This window comes from Cajanus cajan, chromosome 2 (assembly GCF_000230855.2).
Source record: "Cajanus cajan strain Asha chromosome 2, NIPB_CcT2T_4, whole genome shotgun sequence".
Taxonomy (NCBI): domain Eukaryota; kingdom Viridiplantae; phylum Streptophyta; class Magnoliopsida; order Fabales; family Fabaceae; genus Cajanus; species Cajanus cajan.
Window position 1 is genome coordinate 5,546,401 of NC_138518.1, and position 22,990 is coordinate 5,569,390.

Sequence of the window (22,990 nt, forward strand, 5' to 3'; positions counted from 1 at the left end):
CACATTTTTCTTGACTAACTCATTTAATGGGGAGGCAAGTATGGAGAAATTAGGAACAAACCTCCTATAGAAGCTTTCCAAACCATGGAAGCTCCTAATATCTCCAATACTTTTAGGAGTGGGCCATTCTTGGATGGCCTTGATTTTCTCGGGGTCCACATGAACCCCTTTTTTACTAATTATAAAACCTAAGAATACAACACTATCTACACAAAATGTACATTTCTCTAGATTACCAAAAAGATGATTTTTCCTAAGAATATTGAAAACTTGCTTTAAGTGTCCTATGTGATCACTTAGGCACCTACTATATATTAGAATGTCGTCAAAATAAACTACAAAAAATTTTCCTATACAATCCCTTAGAACATGATTCATGAGACGCATAAAAGTACTAGGAGCATTGGTGAGTCCAAAAGGCATCACCAACCATTCATACAATCCAAACTTGGTCTTGAAAGCGGTTTTCCATTCATCACCTTCTTTAATTCTTATTTGATTATAACCACTTTTAAGATCAACCTTAGAAAATATGATGGCTCCATGAAGCTCATCTAACATGTCATCAAGTCTAGGGATAGGATGTCTATATTTCACAGTGATGTTGTTGATGGCTCTATTGTCATAACACATTCTCCACTTGCCATCTTTCTTAGGAACCAACAACACTAGAACAACACAAGGACTTAAGCTCTTTCGAACCCAGCCCTTCTCCAACAACTCTTGGACTTGAGACTCTATTTCTTTTGTTTCTTGGGGGTTGGTCCTATAGGCAGACCTATTGGGTAGGCTAGCCCCAGGCACCAAATCAATTTGATGTTCTATTCCTCTTAAAGGAGGAAGGCCCATTGGACCCTCGGGAGGAAATAGATCATCAAATTCTTTTAAAAGAACTTTTACCCCCTTTAGTAAAGTCTCATGTCCACTAGATGTGGTAGTGCAAGTGAGAGTTCCTTTGCAGAGAAGGATATAAGAGGGTTGTTGAATCAAGAGGGTTTGTTTAGAAAATTCATTCTCTTGAGCAACAACCTCTAGGGAGGGAACTCCTTTCTCCCTAGATTCCTCTCTATCATTAAGTTTCATGGACTTTTTTTTTTCTCTCTTTTCCTCTTTTTTTTAAATCTTTTTTCATTGTCTCTTTTGAGTTTCATTTGTGCTTGATCCTCGGCCACCTGTTGAGGAGAAAGAGGATGAAGCACAAATTTCTTTTCTTTATGAGTAAAGGTAATCTCGTTAGTAAGGCCATTATGCATGGTTTTCTTATCAAATTGTCATGGCTTTCCTAATAAGATATGACAAGCTTCCATTGGTACTACTTGTTGGTCAACTACTAGGTCACCATCCTCATTAATCCAATGGAGTTGATAAGGTTTAGGATGGGGACTAGTAGTTAAACTCAACTTCTCAACCAGCCTAGTGCTACCACAGTTGCACCATGAGCCACTATCAACAATGAGAGAACATGCACTGTTTAAAAATTTGCATCTAGTGTGAAAGATGTTCTCCCTTTGTGATAGAGTACCACTAGGTTGGTTTTTAAGGAGTCTCCTAATCATTAAGAGCTCCCCCTCAGAAGGAAAAGTAGACTTCACACCTTCTTCTTGTTCACTTGCTTCTTCCTCACTATTACTAGAGGAAGTAGTAGCCTCATCTTGGCTACTATAAATGTCATGCCCCCTCATGATCATGACCTTCTTAGTGGGGCATTGGGAGGCAACGTGGCCTCTCCCTAAAAATTTAAAGCATTTTATGTCACTAGTCCTAGAACTAGTGTGTGAAGTGACTTTCCTTTTTCCCTTGTCCTTTTCTATAGCTAGACTCTTGGAGGGTTTAAAATTTTTCTTTTTCTCAAAGTGTTTTCCCTCCCTCTTGGAGTCTTTCTTTAGAGATGAAGAGTGGGAGCTATCTCTTTTATAAGATTTTCTCATTCTTTATTGTTCTAACCTTACACAAAGTTGGACCAAGTCATTTAGGTCCCTGTAGGGTAGTAGCTCCACTTGGTCTCTTATCTCTAAATTAAGACCACTCAAGAATCTAGCTACAGTTGTAGCTTCCTCTTCCCTTATGCATGCCCTCATCATTAAAAGCTCCATTTTTTGCCTGTATTGTTCTACAGACATATCCCTTTGTTGGAGCCTTTGGAGCTTATTCATAAGTTCACTTCCATAGTAAGTGGGAATGTGCCTCCTTCTCATTGCACTTTTGAGATCATTCCAATATTGAATTGGAGGATCATTATGGAGGCGTCTCTCTCTCTCTAGATCCGTCCACCAATACATGGCATGCCCTTGGAAGCTAAGGGTAGCCCGAGGGACTTTTCTCTCTTCACTTACCTTATGGCAAGCAAAGAGTTGCTCTACTTTCATCTCCCAATCTAAGTATGACTCCACATCATCTTTTCCACAAAATTGTGGGAGGTCAACTTTGACTTCCCTAGGTCTTGTAGACCTTCTAGGTGGAGGTTGGTAGTGATCCCCTTGATTCATGCTTTCATTAGGGGGTGTATATTGGGAAACTCCTACTCTTTTTTCTATGTTTCTTCATATCTTCTTTCAATTTTTCTTCTTCTTGTCTTAAAATTCTCAATTCTTCCTCAAGGTAAGCAAGTTGTCCTTCCCTTTCAATTTTATCTCTTTCTCTTTGAAGAGACTCTTGCTTTTTCCATAGCTTAAGTGATTTGAGCTCTTTTGTAATATATGAAAGACTTTTTGGAGAGCCATCACTTTCACTATGGGAGGATTCTTGATACATTTTAACACAAAAAGGATTTTTCTCACACAAAAATAGTTTTTAAGAAAATAATATTTTTGGTAAGTGCTTAGACTTGGCATTTGGAGGTCTAAGAGTACAAATTGAACTTTGGAGGGAGGTGAGCTACTAAAGAGCCACTTAATAACCAAGCCTCTTCAAGTAAAAATCTTTAAACCCCCTTGTACGTTTGCCTTGCACAAAGCAATTTTCACAAAGATCTTTTCAAAAAGGAAAATAACAATCAAGTGCCTAATGTGTACAATTATCAAGACTTGAAATCATAAATTGCTTGAAAATATAAATGGCAAGAAAGCATAAATTGCTTGAAAACTTAAATTGTTGAAAACATAAATTGCTTAAAACATAAATGGCATGAAAACTTAAAGACAAGAAAACATAAACTAGGCGTGGAAAGCAATTAAACCTATGTGAGAGCTTGAAAGGCACCAAAGACCTTCAAGGACCCTCTCACAAGTACTAAACGAAATTATTATTTAGAACACTTAAGGAGAGATGAAGATACACCAAAGGCACTCTAAGACACTCCTTAATAAAGGCCTTGTACAAAAATGAGAATTAAAAAAAATTACAAGAAAAATGAAATGCAAATTTACTTCAAATGAAATGCAAATTCACACTCCAAATGAAATGTAAATTCAAACCAAATGAAATGTAAATTCACAATCAAATGAAATTAGTGGCTGCACTTAATTTCAAAGAAAACAAAATTAGCCACTAATTAGAGACAAAATTAGAGACGGATTTTGTAAGGAAAATAGGTTTAGAGACAAAAATTTCCGTCACTAAAATTGGTCTCTAAAGTTCACAAAATTTTCTAAAAATTTGTTGCTCCTTCTCTTCCAATTCCTGCCACCAATAATGCAGCCCTCACAGGTGTATCACTCTTCTTTTAGAAGAAACCTTAACTTTGGTTACTTCTAGGTGTTTTCAAGAGACCTTCCACCAAGAGAGAACAAGCTCCCTAAGCAACCATCAAAGCCTTCAAGTTGACTTCCTTTGACTTGGCCTCCTACACCTTTTAAGAAGCACTCAACCACCTTCAATTGCTGGAACATTAGTGCTAAAATTGAAAAGTCACAATTTAGAAAAACTACACCAATTGGTAGAATGAAATGAGACAAACTAGAAGGAGTTCCAAAAATTGACAAGCAAGAAATTAAGGCAAATTTAGAAAGCTAGTACACAAAGGATAGCCTATCAAAGGCACTAGAATGGATTACAAAAACAAAGCTAAGATTAGAAACAAAATTAAGACACAAAATATGTGGCTGGACTGAAAATTTTATAGGCAAAAACTTCACCAAAACCGAGAGCTAGTTACACAAAATTTTTCACTCCTTTTGGATTTTTCTTTTCCTATTTTCTTTCTTTTCCTATTTTCTTTCTTTTCTTTTTGCAAAATATTTTTCACTTCTTTTTCTTTGATTAATCAGGAGTTTGAATGCCTTTTGAACAATTATAGGTCTCGGCCTTAGGCTAGAAAAACTGCTGCAACAATATTTTCACAAAACAACAGGTGTTCACAAGCATGTTTTCACTAGTGCTTCACAATTTTATAGTAATTTTAGGTCAAATTTTTAGGCACTATTTTCTTTTGTTTTTCTCATGCATTAGGAACACATACACCTCTATTTTGTCTCTGTTTTAAGGCTTTAAGAAATGCTATAGGTTTAAGCCACACATAAGACTCAAGGAAACCTAATAAGAAAAAGTGTTTAACAATTTTTTTGACAAAACTTTAATCAAGACATAATAGAAACCTAACTCTAGGAAATTTGCTAGAACTAATAGAAAATTATGAACTCAAACATGTAAAAAAAAAGCACATTTAAGTAGGCACAGATTTATAAATAAAAAGACGTACCAAACAAAGTTTGACAAACAACTCAAAAAATTAGGTCAAACAAGCTAATCTAGGAAGTTTCAACATGTAAAAGGACTACACATGACTTCTAAGACAAAACAATTGATTCAAAAACAAATCTAATGTAATATGAATGATGTCCAATCACGGACACATGTGAATGAATGGAGATACTCAAACAAATACAAAACGCACAAGGTTTAAGAGAACCTAAAAGCACAAAAACAATTGATTCACGGATTAATAGGAACAAGCAAAAACATGAATCAATTTAGTTCACATATGACATATAGTGTGACACCCTCTACCCCATTATTAATATACAACAAATGTAACAATAAAATAGTTCTTTTCTTCTTATTGGGTAAATAAAATTTTTCATAGTTGACAAATATTTCAGATATCACAAGGTAGAAGATTCACATTCGTAACTCATAAATCATAACTCCAGTGTAAAAAAAAATTATAAAAGAAAAGAAGTTAAGATTTTCAATACAATTTAGTGAAAAACAAGAAATCATATATATACAAATAATAATAAAGGAAATATAAATTAACTCCAGTAAAGGTGGCAGTGCCTCCTAGTTAGGAATCAATTTATATTTTCCAAATCATGTAATAAAATATAACAAGGATATTCATTCTGGTCTTTTATCAAGAACGTTCAAATTACAATTCTTAACATACAATTTCCTTGAATTATAAATTTTATCTACGTTATCTCTTCGTTAGAAATTACAAAGAAGAGAAACTAAAGTTATTAAAACAATAACATATTAAACTAAAAATAACTATGCCCCGATGTCACATCCTATCAGAGCATGCCCAATTGAAGCCTTTAAGCCTCATCACCAACATCCCCATGATGCTGGTTATCTGCAACATAATTTAAAACATATACAAAAACAACAAGGGAGTGAGAAACATCTCACTCAGTTTCAGATGCAGAAATAAAGGTTAGATAGCACACACACACACAACAAATACAAGTCATATGTAAATAATACACATAAATAATCAATATCACATATATACTCATTTATCATGCTAGGATGTCATGAACTTAACTCATAAATACATGCATGTGGCGCCATAAGAAAGTTTCACATATCATCACTGGTGACCCTAAGGCACACCTGCACAACTGTCGGTGACCCTAAGGTACACCTGGTTAGCATATCATCAACTGTCGGTGACCCTAAGGTACACCTAGTTAGCATATCATCAACTATCGGTGACCCTAAGGTACACCTGGTTAGCATATCATCAACTGTCGGTGACCCTAAGGTACACCTTGTTAGCATCAACTGTCGGTGACCCTAAGGTACACCTTGTTAGCATCGTTGGTATGCGGCCTCAGCGGCACACCTAGAGTAATATATGCATATGATGCATGTCATACATTCATTATTTCATGAACTCAACATTTAACTTATTACAAGATTTCATCAAGTATATCATGTCATTATTTGTCATAGTCTCATAATCATATCATGTCTCAGTAGTCCATTCATATGTCTCATGTCATTTGTCCATATTTCACAAGGTCATGTCATAAATACTCCTCTTAAGGTCCGCATAGGTATTCACAGAGATCCAGAGAGCATTTTTTTTTCATATTAAAACTCATTTATTATTAACATTAATTTCATATTCATTTATTACTTTCAATAAAGAACAAGGTAGGAAATCGAACAAAACAACGACACCTTCAACAAAGAACAAAGTAGAATAAATAAAAAATCGGACAGAACAACGGCACCTTTTAACAAAGAACAAAGTAGAATAAATAGAAAATCGGACAGAACAACGGCACCTTCAACAAAAACAAAGTGGAGTAAATAGAAAATCAAACAGAACAACGGTATCTTCAACAAAGAACAAAATAGAGTAAATAGAAAATCAGACAGAACAACAGCAAGGGATTGGGGGCCAATCCGACAAACAACTATCTAACAATTATCCCCACACCCCTGAGCGAGGTTCTCACTCCCCTCCTTACCTGGATAAGCGGAGCTGAAACTTAGGCAGAGCCTCCTCCTCTGGATTCCCTCTTCCTTTCTCTCTCTCTTTCTTTCTCTTTCTTTCTCTCTCTCTCTCTCTCTCTCTCTCTCTTCTCTTTCTCTCTCTAAAATTTCACTTTCTTCATCTGTATAAAAATTTTCACCCCCCTGCCCCTATTTATAGGCAATCTGACGCACCCGGAACGACCTGTACTGATTTCGGAACGGCCCGTTCCGGATCCTTCAAATCTGGGCAAAATTTGTAACTGGAACGGCCCGTTCCAAAATCGAAACGGGCCGTTCCCAAAAAAACCAGAATGGCCCGTTCTGAAACCAGAATGGCCCGTTCTCAATCTCAGCAGAACGTCCCGTTCTCCTTCCGGAACGGCCCGTTCTCCATACCGGAACGGCCCGTTCCAAGGCCGTTCTGGGACTACAAAAACCTCACATTTTCAACATTTGGAACGGCCCGTTCCACTTTTGGAACGGCCCGTTCCACTTTTGGAACGGCCCGTTCCGGAACCCAAAATACCCCTATAACTTTATTAAAATTACGAAAATGCCATTAAAATAATAATACAAAAAAAAAAATTGGGTGTTACAATTCTCCCCTCCTTTTAGAAATTTCGTCCCCGAAATTTACCTGAAAACAGAAATGGATAAGCTTCTCGCATCTTGCTTTCTAATTCCCATGTAGCACTTTCTTCAATATTTCCTCCCCAAACGACCTTAACCAAAGGAATTTCCTTTCCTCTCAGTTGTTTTACTCTCGTGTCATCAATCCTTAAAGGAACCGTTTCATAAGTAAGATTATCCTTCAACTGAATGTTGTCAGACTCAATGATATGGGAAGGATCATGGACATACTTTCTGAGTTGAGAAACATGAAAGACACTATGGATATTTGAAAGAGATGGAGGCAAAGCAATTTGATAGGCTACTTCACCGATCCTTTTAAGAATTTGATAAGGACCGATGAAACGTGGAGTAAGCTTACGGGATTTCAGTGCTCTGCCTACTCCTGTCCAAGGAGTGACTTTAAGGAATACATGATCACCTTCTTTAAACTCAAGGTTTTTTCTCCTCTTGTCATTGTAACTCTTTTGCCTACTCTGGGTTGCTCTCATCCTCTCTTGGATCATCTTAATCTGTTCAGTAGTTTGTTGAACTATCTCAGGTCCTAACATGACATTCTCTCCAGGTTCTGTCCAACATAAAGGTGTTCTACATCTTCTACCATACAGAGCCTCATAGGGTGCCATCCCAATACTAGAATGGTAGCTATTATTGTAGGTAAATTCTATCAAAGGTAGGAAACTATCCCAACTACCCCCATGTTCTAAGATGCAAGTCCTCAACAAGTCTTCCAAAGATTGTATGGTTCTCTCAGTTTGGCCATTTGTTTGGGGATGGTAAGCTGAACTCAATTTAAGCTTAGTGCCTAAAGCCTTATGCAAACTCTCCCAAAATCTAGAGGTGAACCTAGGATCTCTATCAGACACAATACTAGTAGGAACTCCATGCAACCTCACGATCTCACTGATGTACAACTTGGTTAACCTCTCCAAAGAGTACCTAATATTAATGGGAATAAAATGGGCAGACTTAGTCAATCTATCCACAATGACCCATATAGCATCCAAGTTCTTCACAGTCTTAGGTAACCCAACTACAAAATCCATAGAGATGCTATCCCACTTCCACACAGGCACATCTAGAGGTTGCATCAAACCTGAAGGTTTTTGGTGTTCTACCTTAGCTTTCTGACATACTAAGCAAGCATACACAAATTCCTCCACTTCCCTCTTCATCTTAGGCCACCAAAACATCTTCTTAAGGTCTTGGTACATCTTAGTGGCTCCTGGATGGATACTAAGGATACTCTTATGACCTTATTCCAGGATTGCTCTCTTAAGTTCTGGCACACTAGGAATGCACAACCTATCCTTAAATCTTAAAACTCCATCCACTCCAATTCTAAACTCACTTTTCACACCTTGATTCAACTTCTCTACCCGACTCAATAAGAAAGGATCCATCTTCTGACCTTCTCTAATCTCATCTATCAAGCTATTAGTCACTCTTAAAGCTCCCAACTTAATACTTTTAGAGGTCAACTCACACCCTAAGCTCATATCCCTAAACTCCTCAATCATTTGCAATTCCCTAATCATCAAGGAAGACACTTTCAAAGATTTTCTACTCAAAGCATCAGCTACAACATTAGCCTTGCCAGGGTGATAATTCAATTGAAAGTCATAATCCTTAAGAAACTCTAACCATCTCCTCTGCCTCATATTCAATTCCTTTTGGTCAAACAAGTACTTAAGGCTTTTATGGTCACTAAAAACCTCAAATCTAAACCCAAACAAGTAATGTCTCCACAACTTAAGCACAAATACTACTGCAGCTAACTCAAGGTCATGGGTAGGATAGTTTTGCTCATGAATTTTAAGTTGTCTTGAAGCATAGGCTACTACCTTACCCTCCTGCATAAGTACTCCTCCTAAACCCAATTTAGAAGCATCACAAAATACCTCAAAAGTCTTACTAGGATTAGGTAACACTAACACAGGAGCACTAGTTAATCTCCTCTTAAGCTCTTGAAAACTTTCCTCACACTTAGAATCCCACACAAAAGGTTGGTCTTTCTTCGTCAGCTTAGTCAAAGGAAGAGCTAACCTAGAGAAATTCTCTATAAACCTTCTGTAATAACCGGCTAGTCCTAAGAAACTCCTAATCTCAAATACTGATTTAGGTGTTCTCCACTCTAACACAGCTTCTACCTTAGCAGGATCTACAGCTATCCCACCCTTGGATATCACATGTCCTAGAAAGTTCACACTATCCAACCAAAATTCACATTTTGACAATTTTGCATACAACTGCCTCTCCTTAAGGGTTTGAAGAACGATCCTAAGGTGCTCAACATGCTCCTCCCTAGTCTTGGAATACACTAGGATATCATCTATGAAGACCACTACAAATCTATCCAAGTAAGGGTGAAAGATCCTATTCATGTAGTCCATAAAAACACCAGGTGCATTAGTCACACCAAACGGCATAACTAAATACTCATAGTGCCCATAGCGAGTCCTAAAGGCAGTCTTAGGAACATCCTCAGCTCTCACTCTAATCTGATGGTATCCTGACCTTAAATCTATCTTACTGAACACACAAGCTCCAACTAGTTGATCCATAAGGTCATCTATCCTAGGCAAAGGATACTTATTCTTAATGGTCACTTTATTCAGTTGCCTATAGTCTACGCACAACCTCATGCTCCCATCTTTCTTCTTAACCAACAAAACAGGCGCTCCCCAAGGCGAGACACTAGGCCTAATGAATTGTTTTCCTTGTAATTCCTCTATTTGTTTCTTAAGTTCAACTAACTCTTTAGGGGACATCCTATAGGGTGCTATAGATATAGGTGGGGTACCTGGTACTAAGTCTATGCTAAACTCAATCTCTCTCTCAGGTGGTAAACTAGACACATCCTTAAGAAATACTTCTGGAAATTCTCTCACTAAGGGAATCTCATCTAGCTTACTATCAGTCTCAAGTGTTAAAGAGGCTAAGATCATGTACACTCTTTCATTGTCTTTTAAACAAGTTTTAATGTCAGCAGCACTAAGAAATTCCATACTCTTACATTCACCAAAGGAAATAGATTTCTCAAAGCAGTTTAAAAGGACATGGTGAGAAGATAACCAATCCATACCACGAATTACATCTAATTGACTAAGAGGCAAACAAATTAAGTCAACTAGAAACTGCTTATCAGAAACTGTCAAAGGACATTTCAAACACACTAGGGATGTAGTCACAGGACCATTAGTAGGGGTTTCAACAACTAGATCAAAATCTAACAAAGACACAGGCAAATTCAATTTTTGGACACAAGAGACAGAAATAAAGGAATGGGTTGCACCAGAATCAAATAGTACAACAAAAGGAGTCTCAGCTATGAAACAAGTACCTTGTATCAAATTTTCTGACTGAGAAGCTTCAGCACCACTAAGAGCAAATACTCTCCCTATAGTCTTTGGACGCTCAATTTGCGAACCCGATCCAATAACACGTGTTCTTGGTGGTTCGGGACAGTGGGTACTGATGTGACCCTTACCCCTGCAATTGAAGCAAGTAACCTCGTTGTCATTACACTCAGACCGATTATGACCAATACGTCCACACTTCCCACATCTTCCTGAAGGAGTGGACACAGATCCTCCAACACTTCCAGTAGCACTAACAGTGGATCCTCTAGTAAATGACTTGCTTTTATTAGCAGCAGCTTTATTCCCTTGAAATCTAGTAGGAGCGGAGTAAGGCTTACTCCTACCCGAAGTACTAGAACTCACAGCACGGATAGGACCTCCAACTCCTTTATAGAAAGCAGCACGATCACGGTTGTCCCGATCATAAATACTGCACTTATTGACCAGAGTGGGAAAGTGATATATCTCCTGATAGTTAATTGCAGTTTTCACTTCAGGACGCAGACCATTTACAAATTTTATGCATTTAGCTCTTTCACCACCCTCACCATGGTAGTGTGTACAATAACGAACCAAAGCGTCAAATTTGGCAGCATACTCTGCCACTGTGTTATTCCCTTGATTCAGTTCAAGAAACTCCATTTCTTTCCGACTTCTCACATCATCCGGGAAATACTTCTCAAGAAAGACCTTCTTGAAGTTGTCCCAATTCAAGTGCACCCCTCCATCAATCATCCTCTGAAGTGCTCCTTCCCACCAAAAGTGAGCATCAGCAGTCAACATGAAGGTGGCCAACTTCACCTTCTGAGTGAGGGGACAATCCATGACATTGAAGATCTTCTCAATCTCTGTTAGCCAATTCATAGCAGCATCTGGGTCATATCCTCCTTTAAAGGTAGGTGGGTGATTTCGTTGAAATTGCTCCAACCAGTTAGGAGCGACCTCAGTCCTATTGTTATTATTCATAGCTTGTGCTAATGCTTGAAGAGCATCGGCAATCGCACGATCATTTCTACCAGCCATAGTCTAAGAAAATAATACAATCAATAAACATAATCAATCATCATACTAGCATACCAACAAGTTTTACAATCAGTTCAGTCCATCATTCATGTACCAAATAAACATAGTAAACCAAATAAGCATAGTAAACTCATAACTCACGGTCGATTAGATCGACCTGCTCTGATACCACTAAATGTGACACCCTCTACCCCATTATTAATATACAACAAATGTAACAATAAAATAGTTCTTTTCTTCTTATTGGGTAAATAAAATTTTTCATAGTTGACAAATATTTCAGATATCACAAGGTAGAAGATTCACATTCGTAACTCATAAATCATAACTCCAGTGTAAAAAAAAATTATAAAAGAAAAGAAGTTAAGATTTTCAATACAATTTAGTGAAAAACAAGAAATCATATATATACAAATAATAATAAAGGAAATATAAATTAACTCCAGTAAAGGTGGCAGTGCCTCCTAGTTAGGAATCAATTTATATTTTCCAAATCATGTAATAAAATATAACAAGGATATTCATTCTGGTCTTTTATCAAGAAGGTTCAAATTACAATTCTTAACATACAATTTCCTTGAATTATAAACTTTATCTACGTTATCTCTTCATTAGAAATTACAAAGAAGAGAAACTAAAGTTATTAAAACAATAACATATTAAACTAAAAATAACTATGCCCCGATGTCACATCCTATCAGAGCATGCCCAATTGAAGCCTTTAAGCCTCATCACCAACATCCCCATGATGCTGATTATCTGCAACATAATTTAAAACATATACAAAAACAACAAGGGAGTGAGAAACATCTCACTCAGTTTCAGATGCAGAAATAAAGGTTAGATAGCAGACACACATACAACAAATACAAGTCATATGTAAATAATACACATAAATAATCAATATCACATATATACTCATTTATCATGCTAGGATGTCATGAACTCAACTCATAAATACATGCATGTGGCGCCATAAGAAAGTTTCACATATCATCACTGGTGACCCTAAGGCACACCTGCACAACTGTCGGTGACCCTAAGGTACACCTGGTTAGCATATCATCAACTGTCGGTGACCCTAAGGTACACCTACACTACAAGAAAAATCAGCATTATCTACGGAATTTTTCCGTAGATAATGATGAAAATCCGTAGATAACTGATAATTATCTACGGATTATCTACAGAAAAAAATCCGTAGATAATAAGGTCGTAGATAACATTATCTACGAAAATTTTTCCGTAGATAACGTTATCTACGGATTTTATCTACGGATTTAGAATTTATCTACGGATGCGTTTATCTACGGAATATATCTACGGATGCAGTTATCTACGGAAATTTCCGTAGGTAATTTATCTACGGAAATTTCCGTAGGTAATTTATCTACGGAAATTTCCGTAGGTAATTTATCTACAGAAATTTCCGTAGGTAAATTATCTACGGAAATTCCGTAGATAACTTACCTACGGAAATTTCCGTAGGTAACTTATCTACGGAATTTCCGTAGATAACTTACCTACGGAAATTTCCGTAGATAAATTACCTACGGAAATTGGGCTGATGCAATTGGGCAACGCTATCCTAGTGGTCCAAAAAGAGAAAAGTATTTTTGCATTGAAAAAGTTCATGGCAGACCACCAAAGAAAAGCCACAAGAAAAGGGAAGAAAAATACCTATCATGTAGCAAGTATATGTGCAGTTAACCTATAAAACAATTCTGGTCTTCCTATTTTTAATTAGGCAATTCTGGTTTCCCAATTTTGATCCAACCATCAAAATATCTAACAACTCAGATTCGCCACAGATTAAAACATAAAATAAAAAAAATAAAAAATCAACAATTTCTCTTTGATTATCAACACAACTACACAAGCACCAGCAACACAACTCGAAAACAAGATCCAATCAGAAAATAAAATGTAACAAAAAACTGCATAACAATAATAAAAAATGAAAACCAGCACCAAAATATCTAATAGCAACTCAGATTCAAAACATTCAAACAATTCAAATCAAATAAAACAAAAAAAATAAAATCCACTTCATCAATCCACTTCAACAATCAACACAATTACACAAGCACCAGTGATGTTGTGTATTTTACTCGTATTTTAGCACTTTAATTCACAAGAATTCATAGCATAATCATGCATATCTTTCATGTTTTTAATAAATTTTTATATCATTTTCCTATTTTATGCTTTTCTTGGTATGTGTTGTGTTTTCTCTTAGCAGGATCAAGATTTAAGAATTAAAGAGGAAATACTGAGCTACAGGGAAAATCACGGCCGTGATTCTAAATCACGCCCGTGATTCACCATAGAAAATCACGGCCGTGATTCCCAATCACACCCGTGAACGCCACTGACCCTTCATAGATGTGCTCCAGAGAAGATCACGGTCGTGATTCTCAGTCACGGCCGTGATTCACTTCAGGACAGAAGTAAACAACAACATATGTTTTATTTCCTAAATAACTTCTCTACGAGATGTTGCAGGAAGACAAAAATTCACCACCAACGAAGTTCAAAAAATGTTTCTCCAGGGAATTCCCAAATCCAAATTGATTTGGTGGATTTAAATAATGATTTTCAGTTCTGTTTAAAGTTGGATAGTAACCCTTGGGTGCTGAAACATAAATAGTTCAAGTGGTTGGCATTTCAATTTCATTATGTGATTGCAGGGTCCTATACATTTTGGCTCATAAAGAAGCGTAAAGTTGTGTGTAGGGTTTACTTATATTCAGTGTAACACAAGGTTGATTCAATTAATTTTCATGAAACTCAACCCACCAAGCCTTTATTACATATTTTATCTAGAATTAAAGGTTACAACCCAGCAATGTCACAACCACTTGGGTTATAATGAATTCTTCATGTTAGAATTGCATGTATGCATGCAACGCTAGAGGATAGAAGCCACGCATGAACAAAATAAATTAATTATAAGTGCTATAGCATAGGTACTTGCATTAAGTACAAAGAAGTAGCCTCTTTACTGCACCAAATATCAATACTAGACAATACAACACAAAAATAACACTTACGCAATAGAGACCAATTCCTTCAATCTCTCTAGATCTACAGCTTTTTTTAAAGGTGTCATCCCATAACGCTTTTGTTCCCTGGAAGCAAGCTATTTAGAAAGAGTAACTAAAATAAATAATGTTAATAAACATTAATTAAGTATCACTCACTTAATTTCATTTCTTCGCTGAATATCCTCCTCTTTTTTTGTAATTTCTTCACCTTTTCCTCAACAAAAAAATCAATGGCACTCCCAACATCTTGATTGTTCATTCGCAATGCTCTTTTTGCATCAAGTTCAAAGAACCCCATGCTCATAACAAGTGATAGGGCTTCATCTGGCACTTGCAGCTGCAACAAAAACAAGACATTGATTACAAGAGGAGAAAAGTACAAAATGTCTATTTGGCTGGACAGTTAAGTTCTTTCTCTTCCTTCTTTGAAAGATAAAAAGGGTGTAGGGGGCATACAAAAAAAAAACACAGTCTATTTCAAAAAACCTGAAGCCAGAGGGATTTTCAATATCTACCGGTAGTGGTGTCTTTAAAATTTAAAATTAGTAATGCTGAATTCTGAATGTTATAGGAGCTTGAGCTTGAGTTGATCTTTATCTCATTGAAGTGCATCTTGTAAGACTATGTTATATGTCACAGCGACCAATAACCATAGCAATGAAACATGGAGACCAAAAAATAGAACAGAAGCATAAAATTTTGACTTTCTTTCTTCTACCCAATTAATTTTTCAAAATATGCTATAATACTTTAATCACACCTGGACAAATTTTGCTCTTGCAAAGCCCAATGCTTTTCTTGATTTCTCCAACTGCCCAGTATGATATGCCACCACCCCTTCAAGCAGCTCTACTCTCAAATGCCTATGAATGAAGGCAAATTAATCAGCTTACAAGTTGAAGAAGCTCTATAAGCTAAAACTAGTTTATGCATACATTAAAAATAAGACTTTGCAGAAGCTAATAAGAAAAATGGAACCCTAGGCCCGCTGAAGGACTCCACGGTGCTGCTCATGCCGCTGGTGGTGGGTCGGTTCACTTGGACCACGGGCTCGAACTTGGAGAAGCCGTGGGCCTGGTAGAGGGGAATCTGGTCGGACTCAGGCCCGCGAAAGGATGGGGCGGTGTTGTCGTAGGACGGGGCAGCATCCTCGGTGGAATCGAAGGTGTCGAGCCAGACGAGCGACTTCTTCCAGGGATCTCGAATCTCGACTGCGAAGCGGCCCCAGGGGCGCTTCTTGACGCCGTGAAAGCGCGTCTCCTTGGGCAGAGGGTGGTGGTGGGCGGCGACGGCTCTCCCTCGGTGCATCTGGGTGTGGAGGGTGCAGAGAGTGGTTGTTGGGAGGAAGAGCAAGAACCACCAGGACGGTAGGTTTATTGCTCTTCTACAAGAACCATCAGGACAAGAGGAATGGGTTTGGGTGATGTGGCAGAGGAAGGCAAGGGAGTCAGAGGGAGAGGCAGCAACGACGGTGTAGGAGTGGAGGAGGGAGTTGGGGAAGCGGGGGTTGGAGGAGGAGGTTTGGGGATTTGAAGAGAGGGAGAGGAGGAGGGGGTTGGTGTTTGTTTGGAGGGAGAAGGGGTTAGGGTTCGCGATTGCGGAGCGGAATGAATGAGTAGGGTTTTTAGTTTTTACACTCCATTTCTTCCCCTTATTTATTTATTTATTTGTTTTACATTGTACATTACCCTTCTAGTACTGTAATAATTTTGATTGTTTAGGGCTAATACGTGGAAATAATTTTTCTTCCAGTAAAAAAACTAAACATATGACTCTCTCTCTATATCATGTTAGGGATGAAAATAAGTTAATTCATACTTGGAATATATATATCTGATTTATTATTTATTATGAATTTTCTATAGGTCTAACCTTTTTAAAAATTTAGTCTATCTTAATAAAAGTCTATTATATATTAATGATATTAATAAATTTAACTTTTTAAAAAAATTAACAAATTTATTTTCAAATATATTATTACGAGTATTTTTTAATTTACGTGATAAAAATATATTTTTCCTCGTTATCATTAAACAGGTTTCCCGTAAACATGATCAAAACATTCTTATTTTATCTCTTTCTCATAAACAAGTTTTCCGTAGAAACCCATAGAGCACTTTAATACATATCAAAACATGATCATTCTCAAAATCAACCACATATCTACACATCACATCCAACAAGAAGCCCAACAGAATAATCAAAAGGCAAAATAGAAAACGTTCAGAACGGCCTGTTCCAAAACTAGAACGGCCCGTTTTAAAATCACATTTTACCTGCAACACCCATATTTGGAATGGCCTATTCCCAAATCTAAACGGCCCGTTCTGGCTTCGCATTTTACTCATATAATCATGTGTTGGAACGACCCATTCCAATCTAATCTTTATAAGCCATTTTTGTAGTCTAGAATGACCCATTCTAGTTTGAGATTGACCCGTTCTTGGTTACTAAAAATCAAAATATTATCCAAAAAGTATTATAATAAATAATGAAATTAAATTAATTAAATCTTATAATGGTTATTAGTATCAAAGAAATTACTCTAGATTTTAGATTTTATTTATTATGTTTTATAATAAATAAAATCCAATATTAAATCAAAAGATTATAACAATCATAATTCAAATCCAGGTAAATATCTTTCATAATCAAAAGAAATCTAATATTAAATCAAAAGATAATAAAAATTATAACTAAAATATTTATAAAATTTCTAATATTAAATTTAGTATATATTAAAATTAATTAATTAAATATTTGTATTTAAGAAATTATTACAGATTTTAGATATATATTTTAAAGTTTTTATTTTATTAAATTAATTAAAAATTAATTATATTTTATCACTTTTTAATCAAGTGAGTGAATGATAATGAATTAACTAAAATTCTAAAATATATTTTAATTAAAAATAATTTTTTGGTAAATACGGTAACTAAAAAGTATTATAATAAATAATTAAATTAAAAAAGAATAAATTTTATAATGATTATTTTTTTAATGATGTTAAATTAAATATTCTAATTATTTTATAATAAATAAAAATGAAAAGATAATAAAAATATGTTTTACCTACGGAATTTATCTACGGAAATTTCCGTAGCTAAGTTATCTACGGAAATTTCCGTAGATAACTTATCTACGGAAATTTCCATAGATAACTTATCTACGGAAATTTCCGTAGATAACTTATCTACGGAAATTTCCGTAGATAACTGGACATTATCTACGGAAAAAATTCCGTAGATAATATTCCGTAGATAACTAAATTTTATCTACGGAAAAAATTCCGTAGATAATATTCCGTAGATAATTAAATTTTATCTACGGAAAAATTTCCGTAGATAATATTCCGTAGATAATAACAGTTTTTCTTGTAGTGCTAGTTAGCATATCATCAACTGTCGGTGACCCTAAGGTACACCTTGTTAGCATCGTTGGTATGCGGCCTCAGAAAACATAAGAAGACATGTAATAGAAGGAAGAGACAACACGGATTCACACAAAAATAATTAGAACATAAAGCCTCAAGAGCACTAGGCTCTAGATACCAAAAATGATGGAGCTACTTGGAAAAGAATGTTGATTCTTCAAGTTCTCCATGCAAGGACCAAAGAAACTCTAGAGGATGCTTTGAGATGAAGTCCGAAACTCCTTGAAGCAAGCTTCAATGGAGTAGAAGCACTTGAAGTGGTTCGGTTACTCCTTAGCTTGTGAAGGAAGCTTGAGGAACCAAGGCAAAGGTTGAAAACCTTTGGTGAGAACCTTAGAGAGAAAATACTCTTCAATTTTGGGAGAGACTCTTGAGAGAGAAATCTGAAGTTTTATTTCTCAAATGTTCAAAAGTGAATACAAGAGTAGAAAATAAAAATATATAGGGAGAGGTAGCTTGTAGTGTAAGCTAACCTTAACCATGGTTCACTAGGAACAATGGTAAGGTGTAGCTAACCATCCATGGTTTCTAAAACTTGTAGGAGAAGCTAAACTTGACCGTGGTTCACTTAAGAACCATGGTAAGGTCAGCCAAACCTACTAAGGTTTAGAAGCTTGGAAGGCAAGCTTCAAAGCTTGAAGGAGAAGCTAGAATTCGGCCAAGAACACAAGTGAAGAGCTAGGCGGCCAAGACTCCAAAATGCTCCTTGATTTATTTCAAAAATATTTGATTTGGTTTAGTTAGGTTCATCATATGATGATGAGACCTAGCTAAATCAAATCTATGAAAAATTAGGAGAAAAATGAGTCTAATATACAAAATTTTGCCTAGGCCCAATTACTAGTCACACCCTCAAGCATTGCTAAATGCCACCCCTTTCTCCCTACTGAAAAAATATAAAATGAATGTATCAACAAAAGAGGTTAAATGGAATTAAACTCTCCAAGTAACCAACCCTAAAAACAATATACAATCGCTAATTAAAAGCAAGTAAAGTGCCTCACAAATACAAAGGCAAAAAGTGAACCTGTACAAAAGAACTATGTACAAAATATACACAATTAGAACTAGGCCTTCTCTTCATGATAGAGTAGTCCAAATGAAGAGTACCTTGGGCTTGAGAAGCCCATTAGTCTTTAAGATGTCCAACTCTTCTTGTATTCGTCTAGCCATAGCTCTAGTAACTAGGCCCTTGGGCCTTGGTCTATCACATTGACAGGTTGGTCGATGGAGCTTCCGGTCACGCCCTTCTCAGCTTTCTGGATGCATACTCTGGATACAATCAGATCATGATGTACCCACTGGACGACGAGCACACGGCTTTCATCACCGATCACGCCAACTTTTGCTACCGTGTGATGCCTTTCGGCCTCAAAAATGTGGGAGCTACTTATTAGAGGCTGATGGACAAGGTTTTCCACCAGCAGATAGGACGAAACATGGAAGTTTACGTAGACGATATGGTCGTGAAAACTACATCGGCTGACGCCCATGTTGCTGACCTGGTCGAGGTATTCCAACAGATACGGAAACACAACATGCGCTTAAACCCCAAAAAGTGCGTATTCAGGGTCTAGGGAGGTAAGTTCCTCGGCTTCATGATCACTAATAGGGGCATTGAAGCCAATCCATAAAAATGCAGGGCCATCATGCAGATGCACAGCCCCCAAAATGTCAAAGATGTCCAATGACTAGCAAGCAGGTTAGTCTCCCTCTCTCGTTCCATACCCTAGTTGGCAGAGAAAGCGGGACCTATCTTCAACCTACTACGGAAGCCTGATCACTTTGAATGGACCAACCAATGTGAAGAAGCCTTCAAAAGCTTCAAAAGCTTTCTCGCCACTCCGCCAATCCTGCAAAAGCCAAATCACCAGGCCAACCTCCTCCTCTACTTGGTCGTGGCTGAGGACGCAATCAATGCGGTCATCGTATAAGAGCACCATTGGGAGCAACTCCATGTATACTTCATTAGTCGAGTCTTCCAAGACACAGAAAAATGGTATTAGACAATCGAAAAACTGGCGTTAGCACTCGTCATCGCAGTTCGGGGTCTCCGACCTTACTTCTAGAGTCACCAGGTTGTCGTCAAAACTGACTACTCGATCAAGCAAATACTGGAAAACCCGAGCTTGCAAGGCGCATGATCGCGTGGTCAATAGAGATGTCCGACTTCGGCATCAAATACGAAGCCCGAGGACCCCTGAAAGCCCAATGCCTAGCAGACATTGTGGTCGTGCTCACACTGACCTCGCCACAAGAAAGTCCAACCTGGACCTTACACGTTGACGGCTCTTCCAACATCAAAGGAGGGGGCGCAGGGATCATACTTGAAGGCCCCAACCAGGTCATCGTCGAGCAATCCCTCAAGTTCAGGTTCAAGATCACCAATAATCAAGTAGAATACGAAGCTCTTCTGGCAGGATTAAGGTTGGCACGAGACGTCGGAGCACGAAGGGTGAGTTGCAACAGTGACTCAAAACTCATGGTAGAACAGCTCAGCGGAACCTACCAAACTAAGGATGCCCTACTGCAAAGATACTATCACACAGTAGCACAATGGACCTTATCTTTTAAAGAATTCACCATACATCACGTACCCCGAGAGCAGAACACAAGAGCCGATCTCCTATCCAAACTCGCTAGCACAAAATGCCCCGGGAAGCATCAGACCATCATCCAAGAGACCCTCAACTCTCCTAGTCTAGATGACAAAGTTGTCAATACCAATGACATCGAAGACAAGGGATGGATGACAGGCATATGGAATTACTTAAAGGAGGGGATACTACGTGAAGACAAAGAAGAAGCTTGGAAGATGAGGGTAAGATCATCTAAATTTGTCATCATTACAGGCGAACTCTTCAAACGAGGCATCTCAGCTCCCCTACTAAAATGCATAACCAAGTTCTAGGCCACCTATGTCATCGAAGAAATTCATCGAGAAATATGCGGTATGCACTCCGGAGCATGCTCGATGGCGACCAAGGTGATCCGAGCTAGATATTACTGGCCCACGTTGAAATCTGACTGCAAAGATTACGTACAAAGGTGCAAAGAATGTTAGCAGTTTGGCAACTCACATCGGCAGCCTTCCGAAGTCCTCCACAAAATGGCGTCCCCATGGCCCTTTGCCTAGTGGGGAATGGATATCCTCAAACCATTCCCCCTGCGAAAGGCCAAATAAAATTCCTCCTCGTCGCTGTCGACTACTTCACCAAGTGGATCGAGGCCTGCCCACTCGCCAAGATCACCGCCGAGAACGTGCAAAAGTTCACCTGGGAAAACATCATTTGTAGGTTCGGTATCCCGCACACACTCATCACCGATAATGGCAGGCAATTCATCGCACAGGGCTTCAAGAGCTTCCTCCGAGAGCTCGGCATCAAGCATCTCCCCACCTCGGTGGAGCATCCCCAAACTAACGGCCAAGCCAAAGCTGCGAACAAGGTCATATTCCGAGAACTTAAAAAGTGACTAGGGAGCGCTAAGGGCCAATGGGTTGACGAGCTCCCAGCATTCTCTAGGCATATCATTGCACCCGTCAATCCATGACTCTAGAAACTCCTTAAAGGCTGACCTATGGAGCCGACTCCATGATCCCGGTCGAGGTCGGCGAGACGTCTCATCGGCGTCACACCTTTGACAATGAGCAAAATACTCGAGAAACAACAACCAACCTTGACCTAATAGACGAACTCAAAGAGGAGGCTCAGATTCAAGAAGAAGCTTGCAAACTCCGAGCCTCCAGAAGATACAACACGCAAGTTTGACGTCGTTCTTTCTGGGTCAGAGACCTAGTATGGAGACTACAAGGCGAGGTGAGGAAAGACCTATCAGAAGGAAAAATCGCACCTAATTGGGATGGCCCGTTCCGAGTTACTGAAACTTAGAAAATGGAGCATACCAACTAGAGGAGCTCAGCGGCAAAACCATCCCAAGAACTTGGAATGCCACTCACCTCAAGTTTTATTTGAGCTGAATTATACAAATGGATTGTCGCACTCTTTTCCCTACTCGGTCTTTTGTCCCAAAAAATAGAAAAATGGGTTTTGGCTGAGAGGGTTTTTAACCAGGCACACCCACAACTTCAATAAGAATAACCCACTTCATTCATACTTCTCCAATCTCACACTATCTAACCTATTTTTGACACGATTTATATTAATCCAAGGTCGAATTCGAACCTTGGCGCAACTCATACTAAGCCAAGGTCAAGTTCGAACCTTGGCACGATTCATCTTACGCCAAGGTCGACTTCGAACCTTGGCACGATTCATATTAAGCCAAGGTAAATTCGAACCTTGGCACGATTTATATTAAGCCAAGGTCGAATTCAAACCTTGGCACGACTCATACTAAGCCAAGGTCGAGTTCGAACCTTGGCACGATTCATCTTACGCCAAGGTCGACTTCGAACCTTGGCACGATTTATACTAAGCCAAGGTCGAATTCGAACCTTGGCACGATTCATATTAAGCCAAGGTCGAATTCGAACCTTGGCATGATTCATATTAAGCCAAGGTCGAATTCGAACCTTGGCACGACTCATATTAAGCCAAGGTCGACTTCGAACCTTGGTATGATTCATATTAAGCCAAGGTCGACTTTGAACCTTGGCACGATTCATAATTAAATCAAGGTCAAAATTTGAACCTTTGCGCAAATTATATTAATGGTCAAGTTTGAACCTTAAGGCCAAGCCCGAGCCCTAATGCGAAAATTAAAAGTCAAGTGTGAACCTCAAATATTTTGAATTAAAAATTCGCTTTCAAGCAACAACGCGAAAAGCAATATATAGCAAATTCATTCAAAAAGTAATGAGTTCAATACAACACCACAAGCAAATA

General features: G+C 37.9%; 2 protein-coding genes and 1 long non-coding RNA gene across 3 annotated transcripts; 1 reads left to right on the forward strand and 2 right to left on the reverse strand.

Moving 5' to 3' along the window:
• Positions 1–14,105: 14,105 nt before the first annotated feature.
• On the reverse strand, positions 14,106–15,571 carry LOC145955230 (uncharacterized). Its single transcript, XR_014431876.1, has 3 exons — positions 15,468–15,571; positions 14,864–15,044; positions 14,106–14,791 (listed from the first exon to the last, which is right to left on the reverse strand). It is a non-coding gene; the product is annotated as an uncharacterized LOC145955230 (long non-coding RNA).
• Positions 15,572–15,643: 72 nt separating this feature from the next.
• LOC145954650 (ethylene-responsive transcription factor 3-like) lies at positions 15,644–16,015 on the reverse strand. Its single transcript, XM_083069336.1, has one exon. The coding sequence runs from the start codon at positions 16,013–16,015 to the stop codon at positions 15,644–15,646; it is 372 nt and encodes a 123-aa protein (XP_082925462.1).
• Positions 16,016–20,283: 4,268 nt separating this feature from the next.
• Positions 20,284–21,617, forward strand: LOC145954651 (uncharacterized). The gene is made up of 2 exons (XM_083069337.1): positions 20,284–20,964; positions 21,192–21,617. Exons 1-2 carry the CDS (start codon positions 20,284–20,286, stop codon positions 21,615–21,617), a joined length of 1,107 nt encoding a protein of 368 aa, XP_082925463.1.
• Positions 21,618–22,990: the final 1,373 nt, after the last annotated feature.

Bases quoted from the DNA above. Each gene is read 5' to 3' on its own strand.
- LOC145954650 (XM_083069336.1), bottom strand. From the start codon at position 16,015: ATGCACCGAGGGAGAGCCGTCGCCGCCCACCACCACCCTCTGCCCAAG.
- LOC145954651 (XM_083069337.1), top strand. From the start codon at position 20,284: ATGATCGCGTGGTCAATAGAGATGTCCGACTTCGGCATCAAATACGAA. The intron at 20,965-21,191 runs GTAAGATCATCT...TTACGTACAAAG, and splicing joins AAGAAGCTTGGAAGATGAGG to GTGCAAAGAATGTTAGCAGT.